The sequence below is a fragment of the Vipera ursinii genome (assembly GCF_947247035.1).
Source record: "Vipera ursinii genome assembly, chromosome: 1".
NCBI lineage: Eukaryota > Metazoa > Chordata > Lepidosauria > Squamata > Viperidae > Vipera > Vipera ursinii.
The window spans coordinates 82,806,396-82,824,872 of NC_139512.1; the positions used below are offsets into that span (position 1 = coordinate 82,806,396).

The 18,477-nt window shown below is 37.9% G+C and overlaps 1 protein-coding gene and 1 long non-coding RNA gene across 2 annotated transcripts in view; one reads left to right on the forward strand and one right to left on the reverse strand.

The window, feature by feature from the left end:
* Positions 1-235: 235 nt before the first annotated feature.
* The window catches only part of PRR5L (proline rich 5 like), a 71,014-nt gene continuing 52,772 nt past the window's right edge, over positions 236-18,477 (reverse strand). The window contains exons 8-10 of the mRNA XM_083356452.1: positions 16,475-16,615; positions 15,105-15,231; positions 236-2,584 (exon numbers count right to left, since the gene is read on the reverse strand). Coding sequence (XP_083212578.1) covers positions 2,202-2,584; positions 15,105-15,231; positions 16,475-16,615 — 651 coding nt within the window. The 3' untranslated portion in view covers positions 236-2,201. The remainder of the gene's footprint in view (positions 2,585-15,104; positions 15,232-16,474; positions 16,616-18,477) is intronic.
* LOC310636535 lies at positions 2,334-5,583 on the forward strand. The gene is made up of 2 exons (XR_014491736.1): positions 2,334-2,459; positions 5,515-5,583. It is a non-coding gene; the product is annotated as an uncharacterized lncRNA (long non-coding RNA).

An 18,477-nucleotide genomic window follows, 5' to 3' on the forward strand; every position in this document is an offset into this window, starting at 1 on the left:
TTTTTTTAAAAAAAATTAATTTAATTTTTATGATTTTATGATTTTTTTAATATACGTATGCCCTACCTGTGGTTTATTTCATGAAAGAGAATACTTTGCCATGTTCCCCATATTTTTTGATCATCTGTAAAGTTTAAATTCTGTTAAATAAATAAATGATTTCACATTAGGGCTCTCTCTTACATTCAGTTCTTCAGCCAAACTACCTATAATTTGGATGTTGGATCAGAACAGTGAGCTGAAAAATGTTTTTGAACTTGGATCTAAGCTCTGCATTGAATTGCAATTGTTGGAAGTTCCTTCCTGGTGTTTTATTTTCTTAAAAATGAGTGTTTTGTGATAGACCATACTCCTTATGGCAGCCTTGTTGTGAGCTTGACTGTGACACCTTCTCAAAATTCAGGGTTTTTTATTGTACCAAAAAATTGTGTGATGTTTGGTTTATATCTACTTCCACCAGATATTTGGAATAATTACCGTAATTATTGTTTTCAAGCAGAAGAATTTTTCCTAACGTTGTATCTTCCAAACACGTTGAGCTCCAGGTCAAAGTACATAGAAAAATGTTCTTGTTTTCCTAATTAACTGTACTTTTTGTGACAAGAAAGTTGCATACACAATAGAATCTGGGCAGTATTTGTTAAATGTTTATTTTGGAGTCTTAGTACTGGCAGGAAAAGCATACATCCTACATTCTCCACACAGATTTTATTCTACTGTTCGTTTGTTCATTTGTTTTTGCATGATGCAATTATTTTTACCATTCAAACATCTAAATAAGTTACAGTAGCATTATGCCAAGACACCAATAGCACTCCTTTATCTCTGTATTATGTAGAAATTTGCCTTCTTCTGGGATTATGAATGACTTCCATCAAAAAGGAACCACTGCCATAGAAGCATTATCCATATGAAAATTATATTAGGAAACTGGATTTTAAAAAAAAAAAACAAAACAAAACCAACCCTATCAATTCTAGATACTAAAGGCTATTGTCCCATCAACATTGAGAGACCTACAGGAAGAAGACATTTAGCCACAAAACTTAAAATATTCTCTCTCTATCCTGTTTATTAAAGAATGGGTTGGATTCCAAAGGTGTACGGAAATATTTTCAGAAATGGAAGCTAACAGTCTGAAGGCAGCATCACTATACCGGTTCCAAAAAATTCATCTAACTTGATCCTGATATTTGCAGCAGTCAATCATTAAGGCCGTCGTGAATATTCCCTGTTCTGTATGGAATTTTTGCAGGGTTTTGAAGGGTTTCCTACAATAAAGGCTATTCCCACCAGCCAAAGGGGTTCTGTCTGCTATCACCGCAATAATGCAAAAGCAGCATCTCATTGTTGTTATTAATAAAATCTATTTCCAGAATGTTCAGTCTTAAACCCAGCAACCCCTAATTTACAGAAGGTAATCTCTTCGGTAGCTCAAATTCATTATTGCTTGCTGACCAGCTCAGCACTGGTGGGTTTTTTTTTTTTTTTTGGCAAGCAGTCAGTTCTCTTCCCTAAAAATGCTTTAATGGTTTTCTGAAAATAATTTGAATACTCCCTGAGATGTACTGCATTCAAAACATCAAAACAATATGCTAGCCACAGTAGTTTTGTTTTAGGCTACTGTTTTCATTTTATTTCATTCACCCAGATTAGAATGTGTTACTCTGAGAAACTCTAATGCTAGAGAGTGGAAGAAGTTTTACTGTTCCCATTTTAATCATTTAAATATACACCAGATTATAATGAGAATGTTCATTGTCCTACAAAGGGATGCAGCACTGCAACACCTTGAAGATTTTATAACTGGCGTCCTTGTGTTTATCACAAGACATTGCAGGAGTGAAGAAATAAGTGTCTGTCCCTAACACATAGAGTTCATCTCCCTGATCTGCAAGGCAAAATAAAACTGGCATTACAGTATTCACCCTCTGGATAAGACAAAAAGTGAATGCAACAGAGTACAAAAACCTGGCTGGAAAAACAAACTCTGAGAAACCATTGCTCTGAGACAACACTGGAAAGTTTCAGTTGAAACAACTTTGTACCTTTGTAGTCCACAGAAAGGACCCTCACAATATCAGAGCCCTAAGAACACAATAAGCTTCAAGATGTGCCCTGTAGATCTAGCTCTTGATCTAAGCAGCATGAAAAGTAACATCAGCTTGCTTTGCTGTGCAGGAGTGTTCCTTTCCTCTGTTTCAACAGACAGATGTGCAATTCAATTCTGCGGGTTCCTCCATGTCTGGGGTGGCCAGTCCTTCCGGTCCGTCTGCTATGCTGGGCTCACTGGAAAACTGTCTGTGATTCAAACTGGGCTGCAAAAGGAGACACTGGTCGCCATTGTCTGGTTCTTCTGCTAGCATGCCTGAGTGCATAATGGAAGCCATGGCCAACAGCTGGATATCAGAATGAGCATTGGCGACCGTATGCCGACGGATGCTCCCACACTTCTCCAGGTAAGCCTCACCTTCCTGTTCAGTCAGGGGTGTCAAGGCGGTCTCACTGACCTGCCGGGTTGCCACTGTGTGAGAAGAGATGCTTAGCCCGTTGGGTTTGTAGCGAGATCTGTAATACCGTCTCTCTGGAAAATAAGAGGAAAGAGACATTTTGTTAACTGTTTACCACTGCAAGAATTGGTTTCCCCAGATTTTGTATCTGTGAAAGGCACATTAAATGTTTCTTCATCTTCAGTTTTGCCAGTAAGTTCCACATGTGGATGATAAGGATATTTGGGAATAAATAAAAGTTATACAACTGATTATATTTAATCTGCACCAGTACGATCCTGTTAGAAGTCCATGTTATGACAGAGAGGAACTTATGATGTTGGAGAACTTTGACATTATTGTAATATAATCTCTCTTCTCAAGTTGCCTTACACTTAAAAGGGTAAATGTATAGTAGTAAACTAAATTTCCACCCCTAAGTCCACTGCATTTAGAGTAATAAATACTGATTGAGCTTATAACCTATGCTGTACATGCATTGTGTGTGACTAGTTATCCTTCTGGATATTGCCGAGAATCTGACATAGAAGTATCTTTTATTCTCTGATTTAACTTTTCACCAAATACAGTTAAGAATGATTATTTTAACGGCAAAGTTAATAGTGTTATCTGAACATAACCAACTGGTGACAAAGAAAAACAAAATTATCTGTGGGAAATTTAACTGCTTATTCCACATGCGTATTCCTAGCATCTAGAATGGATCGTTTTGAGACAAGAACAGTCTGTTTTAAGATTTTCTTCTATGACAGAACATTTGAAATTTTGATTCTCAAAATCCTGGGCACATACATTTTCTGCCTACCTCTACTATGAACCCCATTTTTTTTTCAAATTGGTATCCTACAGTGGCCATGGTGATTATGCTTTCTGAGGTCAGCAGTCCTGTGCTTCTGGTGGATACTACTTTAGAGAAAGCTTTTGTAATCATTGATCTAGTGAGCTGTCCAGTTTGAATTCATTGCCATTTCTAACAAAAGGGTTGTTATAAGGGTAGATGGAGAGAACCAGTAAGGTTTTAGATATTGCTGAATTCCAGTTCTCAGCATCTCCAGCTAGCATGGGCGGTGCTAAAAAATAGTGGTAACTTTAATTCAACTACAGCTAGACAGCCACGGGTTCTTTATTCCTGATCTATGTGATGGAGATCATGGATGAAAGTAGTAGATACTGCTTTCTTGCAGTTCCATTGGCCAACAGTATTCCCTATACGGGAGGGATTCATGTGGATCTAACTAGCAACTTTTAGTACATTCAGTTAGACCAATGATAGGGATGGAATTACAGATCACATATTTTAAACTTACAGTGCAAGCACAGGCAAACTCAGTTTTACTTAGGGGGAGGAGCTGTCAAAGGAGCTGTGCCCCAAAGAAAAACAGGCATGCTTAAAGAATTATGAACTCAGGAATTTGTTTTGAGTCCCTAAACATGCTTTTTTTTTCTATGTCTGCTCACCTCAAGCTTTTTGCATTTACAGTAGGTTATGCTTTTAAACAAGGAGTCATTTTATAGTTACTATTGTTACGTTGGGAACTGAAAATACTTGTGTATCATTCAGAAATCTGCTATAGTTTCTTCTCTAGTTTCTATCTACTCCTGTACTACAAAGCTGCACCACTTCCTTTTTCATCCACTTCCTTATAATAACAAACTGTTTACTGCATCAGAAACAGGAACCTTTCTGCTTCTGGGAAAGGTATGGCAAGCTGAAGACAGTTCTGCAAGGTGGAGCTGGTAATCTCAGCAAAAACCAGCAGTTTTCTGCAGGATTGAGTGCTGGAAGACAAAGAGAGTGAAGCCCTTTAAAGGACACTAAGTTTGCAAACCCCACTTTCTAATCATTTTTGGAAATTGCCAAACCATCGTAAAGCATTAGAGACTTTCAAAACAAGTTTTAAAAAATTTTGCCAGGTGAATTCAACTCGGAACAAAAGAAAAATTAATCATAAGTTTAAGAATTTAAAAGAACATGAAACCAATAGCAAAATGCTAAATATAATTTTGACCTAAGAAAGTTATCAATGGATCAAAAATCCAAGTGAATATTGATTTTCACTATAAGATTTTGATTTATTTTTTTTAAAGAAAGAGTTTCTTATTTTGGCTATTCTGGTTATTGCAAATCAGGATAAAGATAAGTGATGATTTTAAAAACTGGAGGGAACTAAATATTCTAAGCAGAAGAAAAAAAATACAAGTTTGTTTTTGATGTCGATAAATACTGGGATTTTCAAACCGATCAAATGTTATAACATTATAAATATTAAATGAGTTATTTTAAAAAGGAGCCAGAAATTAGTAATTACACTATCAATATTTGTTGGCAATGATGTCTTCTTCTATGGAGAGACTATGTCCAAAAGATAATTTTTATTTATTTATTTTTTATTTTAATTCCATTTATATCCCACCCTTCTCCGAAGACTCAGGGTGGCTTACAAACTTAGCAGTAGCCTTCATTCTATGTATATGCCTGCTTATTAGGGCTTTTCACACACACACAATGAAGCAATGACAGATATGGAACAAATTTTATCTGACAAGACAGAGAAGATACTGAAAATGGAACTACAAATAACAGTGTCAGAGCAAAAACATCAGAACCATGGCAAACAGATCAACAGAATGATTTTGAAAAGAACACTTTACTGATACTAAAAAAAATCCTTGATTGTTGGGTGCTGCCCAGAGTCGCTTTTGATGAGATTTGGTGAAATTTGATGAGACAGGAGAGGAGAGGAGATTTTGTAAATTTTAGCTTTGAATAAATTTGTAAAATAGGATAAAGAAGAATTGAAGAGAAATTAAATTCTAAAACAATATTTGATTGAATTAAAGGTTAAGACTGTTAGGAATAAAAGAAAGAAATATAAAGTGGGCTTATTTGATCAAAGTTAAAATAAGATTTTTTTCTGTTTGTTTGCAATGTTCTGGCAAGCCATTTATGGATTTTTTGCTGACATAGGACTGAAGGGTTGTTGTTTTATGGATTTATTTATAGATGAGGAATGAGATAAAGAATGAAGAGATTACAGGAGCTGAAGAGTTATTAAATTTGTTTATACTTGAAGTTTGGAAGTCATTTCCTTGCATTACTGCATGCTTTATTATTTTCATTTTATCTTTGTCTAAGTTTTATTTATTGCATTTAAAATTCTTAATAAAAGTTATATTAAAAAAGAAAAAGAAACAGGAATCTTCCTAAAATACAGCTGCTTTAATAAGTCATGGACAGGTACTACATTCATGGTCCCATAATGTACTAAAGCACCTCTTCTAAGATCATAGAGATAGTGTACAGGTAGTCCTCGACTTACAACCGTTTATTTAATGACTGTTGAAAGTTACAATGGCATGGGAAACAAGTGACTTATAACCATTTTTCACACTTATGCCCACTGCAACTGCCTCCTGTTCATGTGATCAAAATTCAGATGCATAGAAACTGATTCATGTTTATTATGATGGTCATGTCCCGGGATCATTTGATCACCTTTTGTGAACTTCTGATAAGCAAGGTCAATGGGGAAGCCAGATTCACTTTACAATCGTGCTACCAACTTTAACAACTGCAGTGATTCACTTAACAACTGTGGCAAGAAATATCATAATATGGGGCAAAAATCTCATAACAACCGTCTCAATTAACCTTATAAATTTTTGGCTCAATTGTGGTTGTAAGTCAAAGAGTAGCTGTAATATAATGGTAAAGATGCTGGACTGGCATTGGGGAAGATTCAGATTCTAGTATAGACTCAGCATTCGAATTTCACTTGATGAATTTGGATCAGTCACTCACTATCAACCAAACCTGCCTTACAGGGTTGTAGAGGAAAGGAAAATAGAGAAATGCTGTGTATGCTAGTATCCTCATACTACTACTTCATACTATTCTGATAACATTTCCAATGCCCCCATACAATTATTATTTTTTAGGAAGTTGAGACACCACAGAGAAAAGTATGGCATCAATAAAACTCGACTTGCTTTTTTTTCTCCAGCATACATCTCCACTGACAGTTCTGCTCACAGAAACACTGCATCCAAAAGAGACGCTGCAACATTTATTATTGCAGCATGGGAAGAGTTCAGAAATGGCTTGCCACATTTTACAGCACAGCAAATTTCACAAGACTATAAGCATTAAAAAATCATCTATGGGAGAGAGAAATCATAGATAGCTAGCCTGCTGCGCCACCGAGACAGAGGTACTAAATAATTATAACACTACAGATTTCAGAGATGGAGTGATATTTCACTTTAAAGCTTCTGTCTATTTAGCTAGCTGTGGGTTAAGGCACCAGGCTAACACCATGAATTCTAGTCCTTCCTTAGGCATGAAAGATAGCTGGATAACTTTGGGCCAGTCAGTCTCTCTTAGCCCAATTCACCTTACAGGATTATCGTTGTAAGAAAAATAGGAAGAGGAAAGAATATTAGGTATGTTTGCCACCTTGAGTTATTCATTATAATAATAATAAAGGTGGAATCTTAAAATAATCTAATCTAACGTATCTAAATAGATCTTCCTTAGTTTTCATATACCGTATGTAAGTTGTAATGGATTTGTTTCCAACCAATTCATATCTGAACTGAACTCAAGTTTATAGCTTAATTCTTCCATTGGTAATGGTTATTAAAAGTACATTGAATTAACCAATTTTGTCTCACTATTATCCAAACCTATAACTGAGAGCAAAGTTTCACGATTTAAAGTTCTCTTCTTTTTATTCCAACTCATAATACAAGTCCGTAGAAATTTTTGTACTACGTTTGCTATGAAACAGATATATAATGTCTATATACACAATTATGCTATTGTTACCACTTCATTTCAGAAGTCAGATAAGTAAATGCAGTATCAAACTAGAACAGCAAGAAGTTAAAAACACATCTGAAAAGCAGGAGTCACAAATAACTCCAAACTCAACTCAGAGCAGAGAAAATATCAAAGAAAAATTGCTGAGCCGCTAGAATGGAAATTAACGGAACCGGAAAAGTGGGAAGTCAATGAAACAGGAGATGCTACAAAAAAAGGGGAAAAAAGATTTTCTGCCAAAACTGTAGGAAATCTTGCCAAATTTCTCCTAAGATGCCCAAGAGAATGGGGTATGTTTTCCACAGTTCAGGTATTTACTGCATTATTTATTAAATTTATATGGCTGCCCATCTCAACTAAATAATCTCACAGCAGAGGTATAGAAGCCAAACTGAATGCTATGCCACAGATTCCTGCCATGTGGCTTTAGTGGTTGCTGTGTAATCATTCATTTGCTTCTGCTGTTTTGTGAGATGGTGAACATCCTTTCTTCAGAAGTGTTACCCAATAACTGAGTTCCTCTAAGCCAGGGCTTTTCAACCTTTTCACCCATTGTACCACTTTTAGGACAGGGCAACATCCGAGTACCACCAGTTGCCTAGCAAGGTGTCAAAAACTTGATGACCAAAAAAAAAAAAGGAAAAAAGTGATGAAGTACAGGTAGTCCTCGACTTACAACAGTTCGCTTAGTGACTGTTTGAAGTTACAAACAAAAAAGTGCCCCCCAAGCCAGAGCTGAGCAAGACACCTGCCTGCCCGCCCGGTAGCGCTCTTCTTCCTGTCCGAGGTTTTCATTGTTGTGAGCATTTCTGTTGAGACTTGGCAGCAGGGGTGGGGTGAGTGTTTGGTTTTTATTTCCCCCCCCCCCCCCGCTGGGTGGCTGCAGCAGGTTTTGGTCACTTCACATGACCCCGGGACACTGTGACTGTCATAAATATAAATCAGTTGCCAAGCATCTGAATGTAAATCACAAGATCCTGGAGATGCTGCAACATTCTTCTGGGCTCAGCAGAAGTGCAGGATCAGCGCCGAGCTCCAGCTGGAGCCTGGTGCTGATTCTGGCGCTTCCACTGAGCCCTGACAGCCCTGCAGCTCCAGCTATCTCTCGCTCAGGCTTGTGTGGTGCTACCACCAGTTCAGCTCATTCCCCTGCCCCGCTACCACTTCTAGGATGGTCGTGTACCACCTGCTAGGTGCCAATGTACCCGTACCACTGGTTGAAAAGCCCTGCTCTAAGCACATGCTTATGTTATCATATAGCCACCCTATCTTCTGTCAACTTCTTTCCAAGCTTAAGAGTCTTCTCCAGTGACTCTCACTTTTTCATTAGATAGTATTTCAGCTTTAGTTCCATTGTTAAGGTTTCCACTGAGCAGTCTGGTATCATCAGCATACCAAAATCTGTTACTGATTCTACTCCAGCATTTTTCATAACATGTTCTGCATATAAATTAGACTTTTGCTGTCATATTATTTATTTAATACAATGCACTCCTTTCCCTATTTTGAACCATTTAGTCACCCCTTTCCTATTTTAACTGTTGCTCCCTAGTCATCAATTTTTGGAAACAATGAACACACCTTGGCTGTCAGGCACATCTTTCCTCATGTTAAGACTCAAGTAAACATGACCCACAGAATGTTTATGTTCTGGCCTTGTGAGAAGAGTGTCTATGGCACCATCCATCATTATAAGCGTGTGACACTCTCATCCAAAATGCACTGAACTATTGAAATCTGAAAAGTGCTGGATATTTTCTTCAATATCCAATAGGTGGAGATATTGTTCAACTGTCAACAATTATGCTGAACAGAGACTGTTTACATTAACTTTAAGGGCCTAAAGATGTCTTAACCATTAATCTATTCCAATAGCATTTAGAATTAGAAAAACAAGTTTCTTGATATAATATTCAGCATTTTTGCCAACCCATTCTGGTTCAATGGTTAAAGTTTATATGGAGAGAAGATGATGAACTTCATGTAATATATTTCTGTCTGGAAGCCATGAAGCATAGTGTGCTCCATTTAAGTGTTTAATTAGGCCCTGAAATCCACTGAAATGATAGTTTTTAAGCTCCAATTTCACTTTTAACTCTAAAACAGTCTTAACATTTCACTGTTATTCCATACATCACAGCACTGTTCAAGGGACCAATCTTCACGTCTTCTGTTTCCTTTTCACATATTTAATTGCTAGTTAGAGAGTGAGAAAAATGCAAGAGATTCTGCTAAGCTAACCTTTGGCCACTTGCTAAAAACACATCCATCAAATAGTTGGATTTTTTTTAAAAAAAAACAACAACAACAACTAGTAACCATTTCCCTTCATGGATTACTGCCTTGTTGTGGCGAAAGGGCTTGTGTAATAAAATAAAGCTATGAGCTATGCCGTGCAGGGCCACCCAAGACGGACAGGTCATAGCAGAGAGTTCTGACAAAACGTGATCCACTGGAGAAGGAAATGGCAACCCACTCCAGTATCTTTGCCATGAAAACCCCATGGACAATATCAAAAGGCAAAAAGATATGATGCTGGAAGATGAGCCCCACAGGTTGGAAGGCGTCCAATATGCTACTGGGGAAGAGCAGAGGGCTAGTGCTAGTAGCACCAGAAAGAATAAAGCGACTGGGCAAAAGCCGAAAGGACGCTCAGCTGTGGATGTATCTGGTGGTGAAAGGAAAGTCCGATGCTGTAAAGATTCTTTCTCCATAGGAACCTGGAATGTAAGATCCATGAATCAAGGCAAGCTGGACGTGGTCAAACAAGAGATGACAAGACTAAAGATCGACAACTTAGGAATCAGCGAACTAAAATGGACAGGAATGGGTGAATTTAATTCAGATGACCATCAGGTATACTACTGCGGGCAAGAATCCCTCGGAAAAAATGGAGTAGCCTTCATAGTCAATAAAAGAGTAGGAAAAGCAATACTGGGATACAATCCCCAAAATTACAGAATGATCTCCGTTCGAATCCAAGGCAAACCATTCAATATCACAGTAGTCCAAGTCTATGCCCCAACCACCGGTGCTGAAGAGGATGAAATTGACCGGTTCTATGAAGCCCTACAGCACCTTATAGAACTAACACCAAAAAGTGATGTCCTTATAATCATGGGGGATTGGAATGCTAAAGTAGGAAGCCAAAAGATAACCAGAGTAACAGGCAAATTTGCCCTTGGAGTACAAAATGAAGCAGGGCACAGGATGATAGAATTTTGTCAAGAGAATACAATGATCATAGCAAACACTCTTTTCCAACAACCCAAGAGACGGCTCTACACATGGACATCACCAGACGGTCAACACAGAAATCAGATTGACTATGTGCTCTGCAACCAAAGATGGAGAAGCTCTATACAGTCAGTAAAAACAAGACCAGGAGCTGACTGTGGCTCAGACCATGAGCTTCTCGTTGCAAAATTTAGGCTTAAACTGAAGAAAGTAGGGGAAAGCACTAGGCCACTCAGATATGAGCTAAATCATATCCCTGACGAATATACAGTAGAGGTGACAAATAGATTTAAGGAATTAGATCTGATAGACAGAGTGCCTGAAGAACTATGGATGGAGGTTTGTAACGTACAAGAGGTAGCAACTAAAACCATCCCAAAGAAAAAGAAATGCAAGAAAGCAAAATGGCTGTCTGAGGAAGCTTTGCAAATAGCTGAGGAAAGGAGAGAAGCGAAAGGCAAGGGAGAAAAAGAAAAATACGTCCAACTGAATGCAGAATTCCAGAGAATAGCTAGAAGAGATAAGAATGTCTTCTTAAATGAACAGTGCAAAGAAATAGAAGAAAACAATAGAATAGGGAAGACCAGAGATCTCTTCAAGAAAATTGGAGAGATGAAGGGAACGTTTCATACAAAAATGGGCATGATAAAGGACCAAAATGGCAGGGACCTAACAGAGGCAGAAGAGATTAAGAAGAGGTGGAAAAATTACACAGAAGAACTGTACAAGAACGAGCTTAACGTCTCTGATAACCACGATGAGGTGGTTACTGACCTCAAGCCAGACATCCTAGAAAGTGAAGTGAAGTGAGCCTTAGGAAAGCTGAGCAACAACAAAGCTAGTGGAGGTGACAGTATTCCAGTTGAGCTATTCAAAATCTTAAAAGATGATGTAGTAAAAGTGCTACACTCAATTTGCCAGCAAATTTGGAAAACTCAACAGTGGCCACAGGATTGGAAAAGATCGGTTTACATTCCAATTCCAAACAAAGGCAGTGCCAATGAATGTTCAAACTATCGCACCATTGCACTCATTTCACATGCTAGTAAAGTTATGCTTAAAATCCTACAAGCTAGACTCCAGCAGTATGTCGATCGAAAACTACCAGAAGTACAGACAGGATTTCGAAGAGGCAGAGGAACTAGAGATCAAATTGCCAACATACGCTGGATCATGCAGAAACATCTACTTCTGCTTCATTGACTATGCTAAAGCATTTGATTGTGCGGATCACGCCAAACTGTGGCAAGTTCTTAAAGAGATGGGCATACCAGACCATCTTATTTTTCTCTTGAGAAACCTGTATGCGGGTCAAGAAGCAACAGTGAGAACGGGAAACGGAACCACTGATTGGTTCAAAATTGGGAAAGGATCCCGGCAAGGCTGTATACTGTCGCCCTGCCTATTCAACCTATATGCAGAGCACTTCATGAAAAAGGCAGGGCTAGATGAATCAAAAGTTGCAATTAAGATTGCCGGAAGAAATATCAACAACCTAAGATATGCAGATGATACCACTCTAATGGCAGAAAGTGAAGAAGAACTAAAGAGCCTCTTATTGCAGGTGAAGAAGGAGAGTGCAAAACGTGGGTTGAAACTTAACATTAAGAAAACCAAGATCATGGCATCAGGCCCTCTCACTTCCTGGCAAATAGATGGGGAAGAAATGGACCTAGTGACAAATTTTATTTTCCTGGGCTCCAAGATCACTGCAGATGGGGACTGCAGCCGAGAAATTAAAAGATGCTTGCTCCTGGGGAGGAAAGCCATGACAAATCTAGACAGCACACTAAAAAGCAGAGACATCACCCTGTCAACAAAAGTGCATATAGTCAAGGCTATGGTCTTCCCCGTTGCAATGTATGGCTGTGAAAGTTGGACCATAAGAAAGGCTGAGTGCCAAAGAATTGAAGCCATTGAACTATGGTGCTGGAGAAGACTCCTGCAAGTCCCTTGGACTGCAAGGCAATCAAACCGGTCAGTCCTAGAGGAGATCAACCCTGACTGCTCTTTAGAAGGCCAGATCCTGAAGCTAAAACTCAAATACTTTGGCCACCTAATGAGAAGGAAGAAGAGCCTAATGCTGGGAAAGATTGAGGGCAATAGAAGAAGGGGACGACAGAGAATGAGGTGGCTGGATGGAGTCACTGAAGCAGTAGGCATGAGTTTAAATGGACTCCAGAAGATGGTAGAGGACAGGAAGGCCTGGAGGAACATTGTCCATGGGGTCGCGATGGGTTGGACACGACTTCGCAACTAACAACAAAGTAACCATTGCTCACAAGATACTATAGGATGCTTTAATTTTTTCAAGGTCAATAAATGTTGATCCCGACATCCAAATCTTCAAAATCACATCTTTCCTTTAAAACACCAAAATCATTATAGTAGTTTTTCTCATCCTTTATTCATCCCAGTAAATGAAGGGAAACAGCTGAGTGCAGGGAAGCATTTTTAGTTGCTGCCAAATTCAGATCAATCCAAAAATAGGTATGTTCTGTTTTCCCTTTATCCTTCATCTTGAAACATAGCAAGATGGAAGACCTTACCGAAACTGCCTAAAATATCAGGTTAGACAGTGGATGTGAAGGTAATTATCAAAACAAGTCAGGAATGATGGTTTATGTAATTTTTATACTCGTCACTATCATTGGGAGTCAAGGAAAAATGGAGAGTTAGCAATAAAAAGGATCAATCTGTATTATCCTATTCATTTACAGGAATATCCTTGAGTTTCATGACGGTTGTATACTGGGATGAGAGTGTGCTTGGGCACTGACTAGTTCATCTTATGATAAAGAGGTGATTTGTGACTTGCCATTTTCATCACATCAGCTGTTTTCAGAACAAGCAGTCTTCCATATCAGCCACTGTGTAAATTTTGCCTGCTTCTGCTCCATCCCTAAAGGCGTAATTTCAGTATTTCTATACAACTGTCAACTTCAAATGCAGGACCACAGCTGGCAAAGCACCAAGGATGTTCTGCACATACAAAGCATGATAATGGAACCCACATGTTCTCTAAATGGAGGACCAAATGTAAGTATTCTGAATCTATAATTCTTCGAAGGTCATGGAGTATATAAAATGTGTTTTATGACAATAAACCCTGGTTTTATTGGTAGACAGAGTGCTTTCACAAGAGTCACACGGCCACCTCAAATAAACAATTTCACTATCATTCAAGTTCCTGTACACTTTGTATTATTTTTCTTCTGAAGGAGAAGGGTCACGATTTTATTAGATGTAAACAGCTAGCTGTACACTGATTATATTTGCACTGTGACAGGAACATCTCATTTATGGAAGTCATGAATTTACAACTGCTCAGTTTTACAAACTAATCTGGTGTGCTGTTAATGCCAAGACCTAGTAGGAAGCCTACAACTCTGCTTGGCTAAAAACACTCAAGATATATGCATGCAAGATCAACATCCCAACACTAGGAGCTAAGAACCCACAAGTAGAGGCCTATACTCCTGCATAATGTAGGGAACCTTGGCTTTAAGTCAAACTTTAGAAACAGACAAACAAACAGAATGAACAGGGAGAAACAGTTAACCTTGGATAGGTTGGAAGCAACTTAACGTTCTTTCCACTGAACAAACTACATATCAAATCATATTAAAATAAATCTGCAGACTATGCTCCCCTAATTGTGAAAATCCGTTGGAGAAAACCACGTTTTAGCTATTTCCACTGAAATGATCTAAGACAGCAAGATGGGAACAATCTGTGCCCAAAATTGTACTGAACCACTGCATTAATTTGACTTTATTGAATTTACAGTCATTTCCTTGCCCACAATGTAGCACTATGCACTGGGAGGAACAGCCCACAGCAATCATGATTTAATCTAACCACAAGAGATTTTTTTTCCCTAACAATCAGATTAGCTATTCTGGGGAGAAAAAAAGGCATCTGTGGGAACAAGGGGTAGGCATACAAAACAGGAAAGACACTTAATATATTAGGTAAGCTCTTTAAAAAGCCAAAGGAAAACAGCTAAAAATGATGTTTATTTTTGTAAATCAGATTTTAACTAGCTTTTAAACATTTGCAAATGACTGTCTTATTATCATTCAGTTAGATGAAAAAGAAAATGAGGTTGTTGTTGTTGTTGTTTGCATGTACACAAATTAAATGCAAGTTTGTATTGATCAGTATCCACACAGGGATAATTTAAGCTTTCACTCTCAGTTTCCGTGTCTCATCCAGCATTGAGTATTGATTACACATCCTTGACTATGGATGGTTTATAGTCAATTTGTAAATGGCAGGTATCTTGTACACACAGAAACACACACACCACACACACACATTTTCTTTGCCCTATGGTATTGCCTCTGGCCAAACATGTTTTGCAGGGTTTTTATAACATAATCAAATGAAGCAATACTCAAATGTGAGCAAAAATTTTGGATACTATGTTTGTGAACTCTTTTTGTGCATACAAAACAGATGCTCTACTGATTCCACTGACTCTCTAGTTACTTGGACCCAAATGTCAGGACTTGCAATACTTTACATCTTACCCAGGGCACAGGTACTGCCAGGGAAGCAATGTTCTTCACACAAACCAAGGTATGGGGTAACTACCAGTTTCACAAGTTCTTCTAGTTGCATAAAGGCCTTAGAGGGACCTGTAGGTTCATGGACTCCCTGAAACACAAAATATGCCTATTGTCAAATACCTGGGGTATGCAAATCAACATATTTCATTGGTCCATCTTTATTTTTCTAATTGCCCAAAGAAAAGAAACTTAATTATTTATTAAATTATGATGTAGGAGTTGTAAGTTATATCATCTTCTATAGCAGTGTTTCTCAATATCAATCTGTATGCTGGCTGGGGAATTCTGGGAGCTGAAATCTACATATCTTCAAGTGAGAACGTTGAAGATTGAGAAACGCTGTTCTACGGCACCCTACTGAATGCTCTTAGCAGATAGTCAAGCAGGCCATTCCAATAAGTCAAAGAATATAAGCAAATTAACCCTTTCCCCAGGACTTGGGACCCAATTGGGAAGTGATGGATATTTTAATTCTCTGGATCCAAACTACCCCAGCAACTCAGGGCAGCATTGCGGATGTTTCCCATTTCCCTTTCTTCAAATTTTTGCCTTCAGAGTTGTCACTGGGGGAAAATGAGCAGAAGACAAAAATTCATGGCCATAGCTCAGACAGGGTAATTTAAAACAAACAAAACTATTATCCTTGAAACAGTCATTGAAACCACTATATTGCAACATTAAACTTAATTTCATTATTCAAATTTCAGATAGCTCAAACTTTATCAATGAAAGACTGATATCAGAAATCCAGCCCTCTTAATTGAAAATACCTTGTCCAACACATAATTAAGGTTGCAGCGTGTTGACTTTCCCCGCCAGAGCCATGCTTACAGCATAATAGACATTTGTGCAGGCAGGCATATCATCAATGCAATGGTGGGATTCAAATATGTGAACAACCAGTTCTCTGTGTGGAGGCCACTTCTGGAAGTCCATTCTGGGCCTGGGCAACAAAATTAGCTACTGGTTCTGCCAAAGTGGTGCAAACTGGCTGAATCCCACCATTGCATCAATGCCTTCTTGTGAGACAGAACCCCAGTGATATAGAAAACCAATATTTGTGGGTCCAGGCCAAAGGCAATTCTCTGCTTCATAAACTGTTTGGAAAGCAGTAATTTCATCCTTACAGTATGTTTTCTCCACTAATTGTTTAATGTTCATTAACAGTGGCGTGCAATATATTTGTATGTCAGTGCAATACATTTCAAGGTTGCTAATGTTAATGAGGCTGTTCCAGCATCACTACTTATTTCAGGATATTTCAGCCTTGAAATGTTTGCCCAACTCCTTCAAACATCACAAATGAGAGGTGGAAATAGATCATTTCCCACCTGTAAAATCAGCAGCATCTGAATAATGGAGGGTGGAAGGTTACTTTGGACCAAAGGAAGAATCTCATCCAACTTTACTCTTAATAAGACGAAATCTCGGAAGCCAAGCAAGGAAATCTGACGAATGGTCAATTCTTGACCCTACACAGACACAGAAAAAAAATGGCAGCCATTTGCATTGGAATATGGTTCAACCCTATTTGTGGACTGAACCCTATGTTTTAGGACAGTAATGCCATACAATATCATAAAAGAATTGGAGAACAAGATGGAAACATGAACATAAACTGACAGAGAAATTATTGTAAATTAAAAGAAATATAATGATTATGACCCTTGATAATCAGTTTGTGGATAAAAAGACAGTTGTATAAACTGTTGTTAAGAATGGGGAAGTAGGAACACTTTGTAGTTAGACGGGAAAAGCATACTGTATTACAAGCAGCAGCCCTGACAAGGGGTTCCCCAAAAACTTCACAGTGCATCTTGGAGTTCTTAAAGCATGAGGCTTAATTTATTGTCTTTGCTGGTCCAATTTCAGATATTTAATAGCACTGGAAGAGATAAAATATATAGCATTTGAATAAAGATTTTTCTTTAAAAAAGATGAATTTTTGTTATCTGCTACCATCTTAAAAAAAAACTAATGCCAAGCCTATGAAGCTACCATATCCTTCAACCTTTGCTTCAGCAATGAGTTTACAATTTCTATGGTAATAGCTAAAAATCAACCCTGCTGTATATACTCCGTGGGAATTGTTTAGATATCCACAACTAATGAACCAGAACTCTAGCTGGAGGGAATAAATGTACGTTAATCATCAATTCATAATAGGGTTAATGATACAACTAACAAGTTCATCAAAATGCAAAGCAAGAACACAAGCCAAAGCCTCTGAAGTCAGAGCCTTCCTGTTTTTTAAAAAAAGGTCTGCTCTTCTTAAGATCCCAAGGGTGTGGTTCTGGGCAAATAAATAGAGGAGGACTTGCAAAAAGAAGGGAATGAAATTTCTACAGAAACAGATATGTGAGCTTCTCAGCCTGACCTAATCTTTGCTGTATTACAACCAACCTACTGTGCAATTTTTAAAAAATAACCAAGAAGGAACATCTCAGCAAATAAGTATCCACAATCCAGCAACATTAAGAATACAGATAGGTGTTCATCTGCAGGGGAACATTGGCAAGGTGGGAGGCTAGGGACATTTAGAACTATCCATACCTGTCAATTCATGGCAAAATGATAACAAATTTTGTTTGCCTGGCTCTTCACTTTTAATGATATTAAACCTTTACCGATAATATTTATTTTGGGGAAAAGGTTCTGTTACAATTAATTGGCTTTTCTTTTGCTTTTGGCCTAAGCAATTTATATATAGAATTGTTAATTTAACCTATGCAATTCTGGTTCATTTTTATAGTTCAGTAATTGAATTTTATATCATTGTAGCATTCGTTGCTATACCCAAGCTACAAGAGAATTTTAGAACAGCAAATTTCTTTTGTACTATTTATGCTATTGTTTGTTTATGAAGGAAAAGTGTGAAAGAGAGCACAGTGCATGAAAACATGTTTTACAATATGAAGCTTTCGTCCATTTATCTGTACTTGAAGAAACATCTTTCCATTTGTACATAATATTTTGGTTAGACAATCAGCAAAGCTACATCAAATGGAGTCACAGTTGGTTGCAAAGCCAGAAAGAACCTCAATTATTTCTCCGTCAAATTGGAGGAAGGTTTCAAGTGCGATGCTACTGAGCTCTGTCTTAGAAAGCGGTATGCTTCAATATGCTTGTTTTCATTTATTTAAAAGGGAAGGCACTTGTCTGAACAGTAGCGCAGATGAAAAAGAATCTAGGACAGCATTTCAATCAACAAAGCAACAACAATATTATGAGATGAAAAAAAAGAATGTGACTTCATATCACATCCATCAAGCTATAACAACTCTGAGTGAATCATTTCCTATAAACATAGTAAAATATAGTGTGTTAACAGATG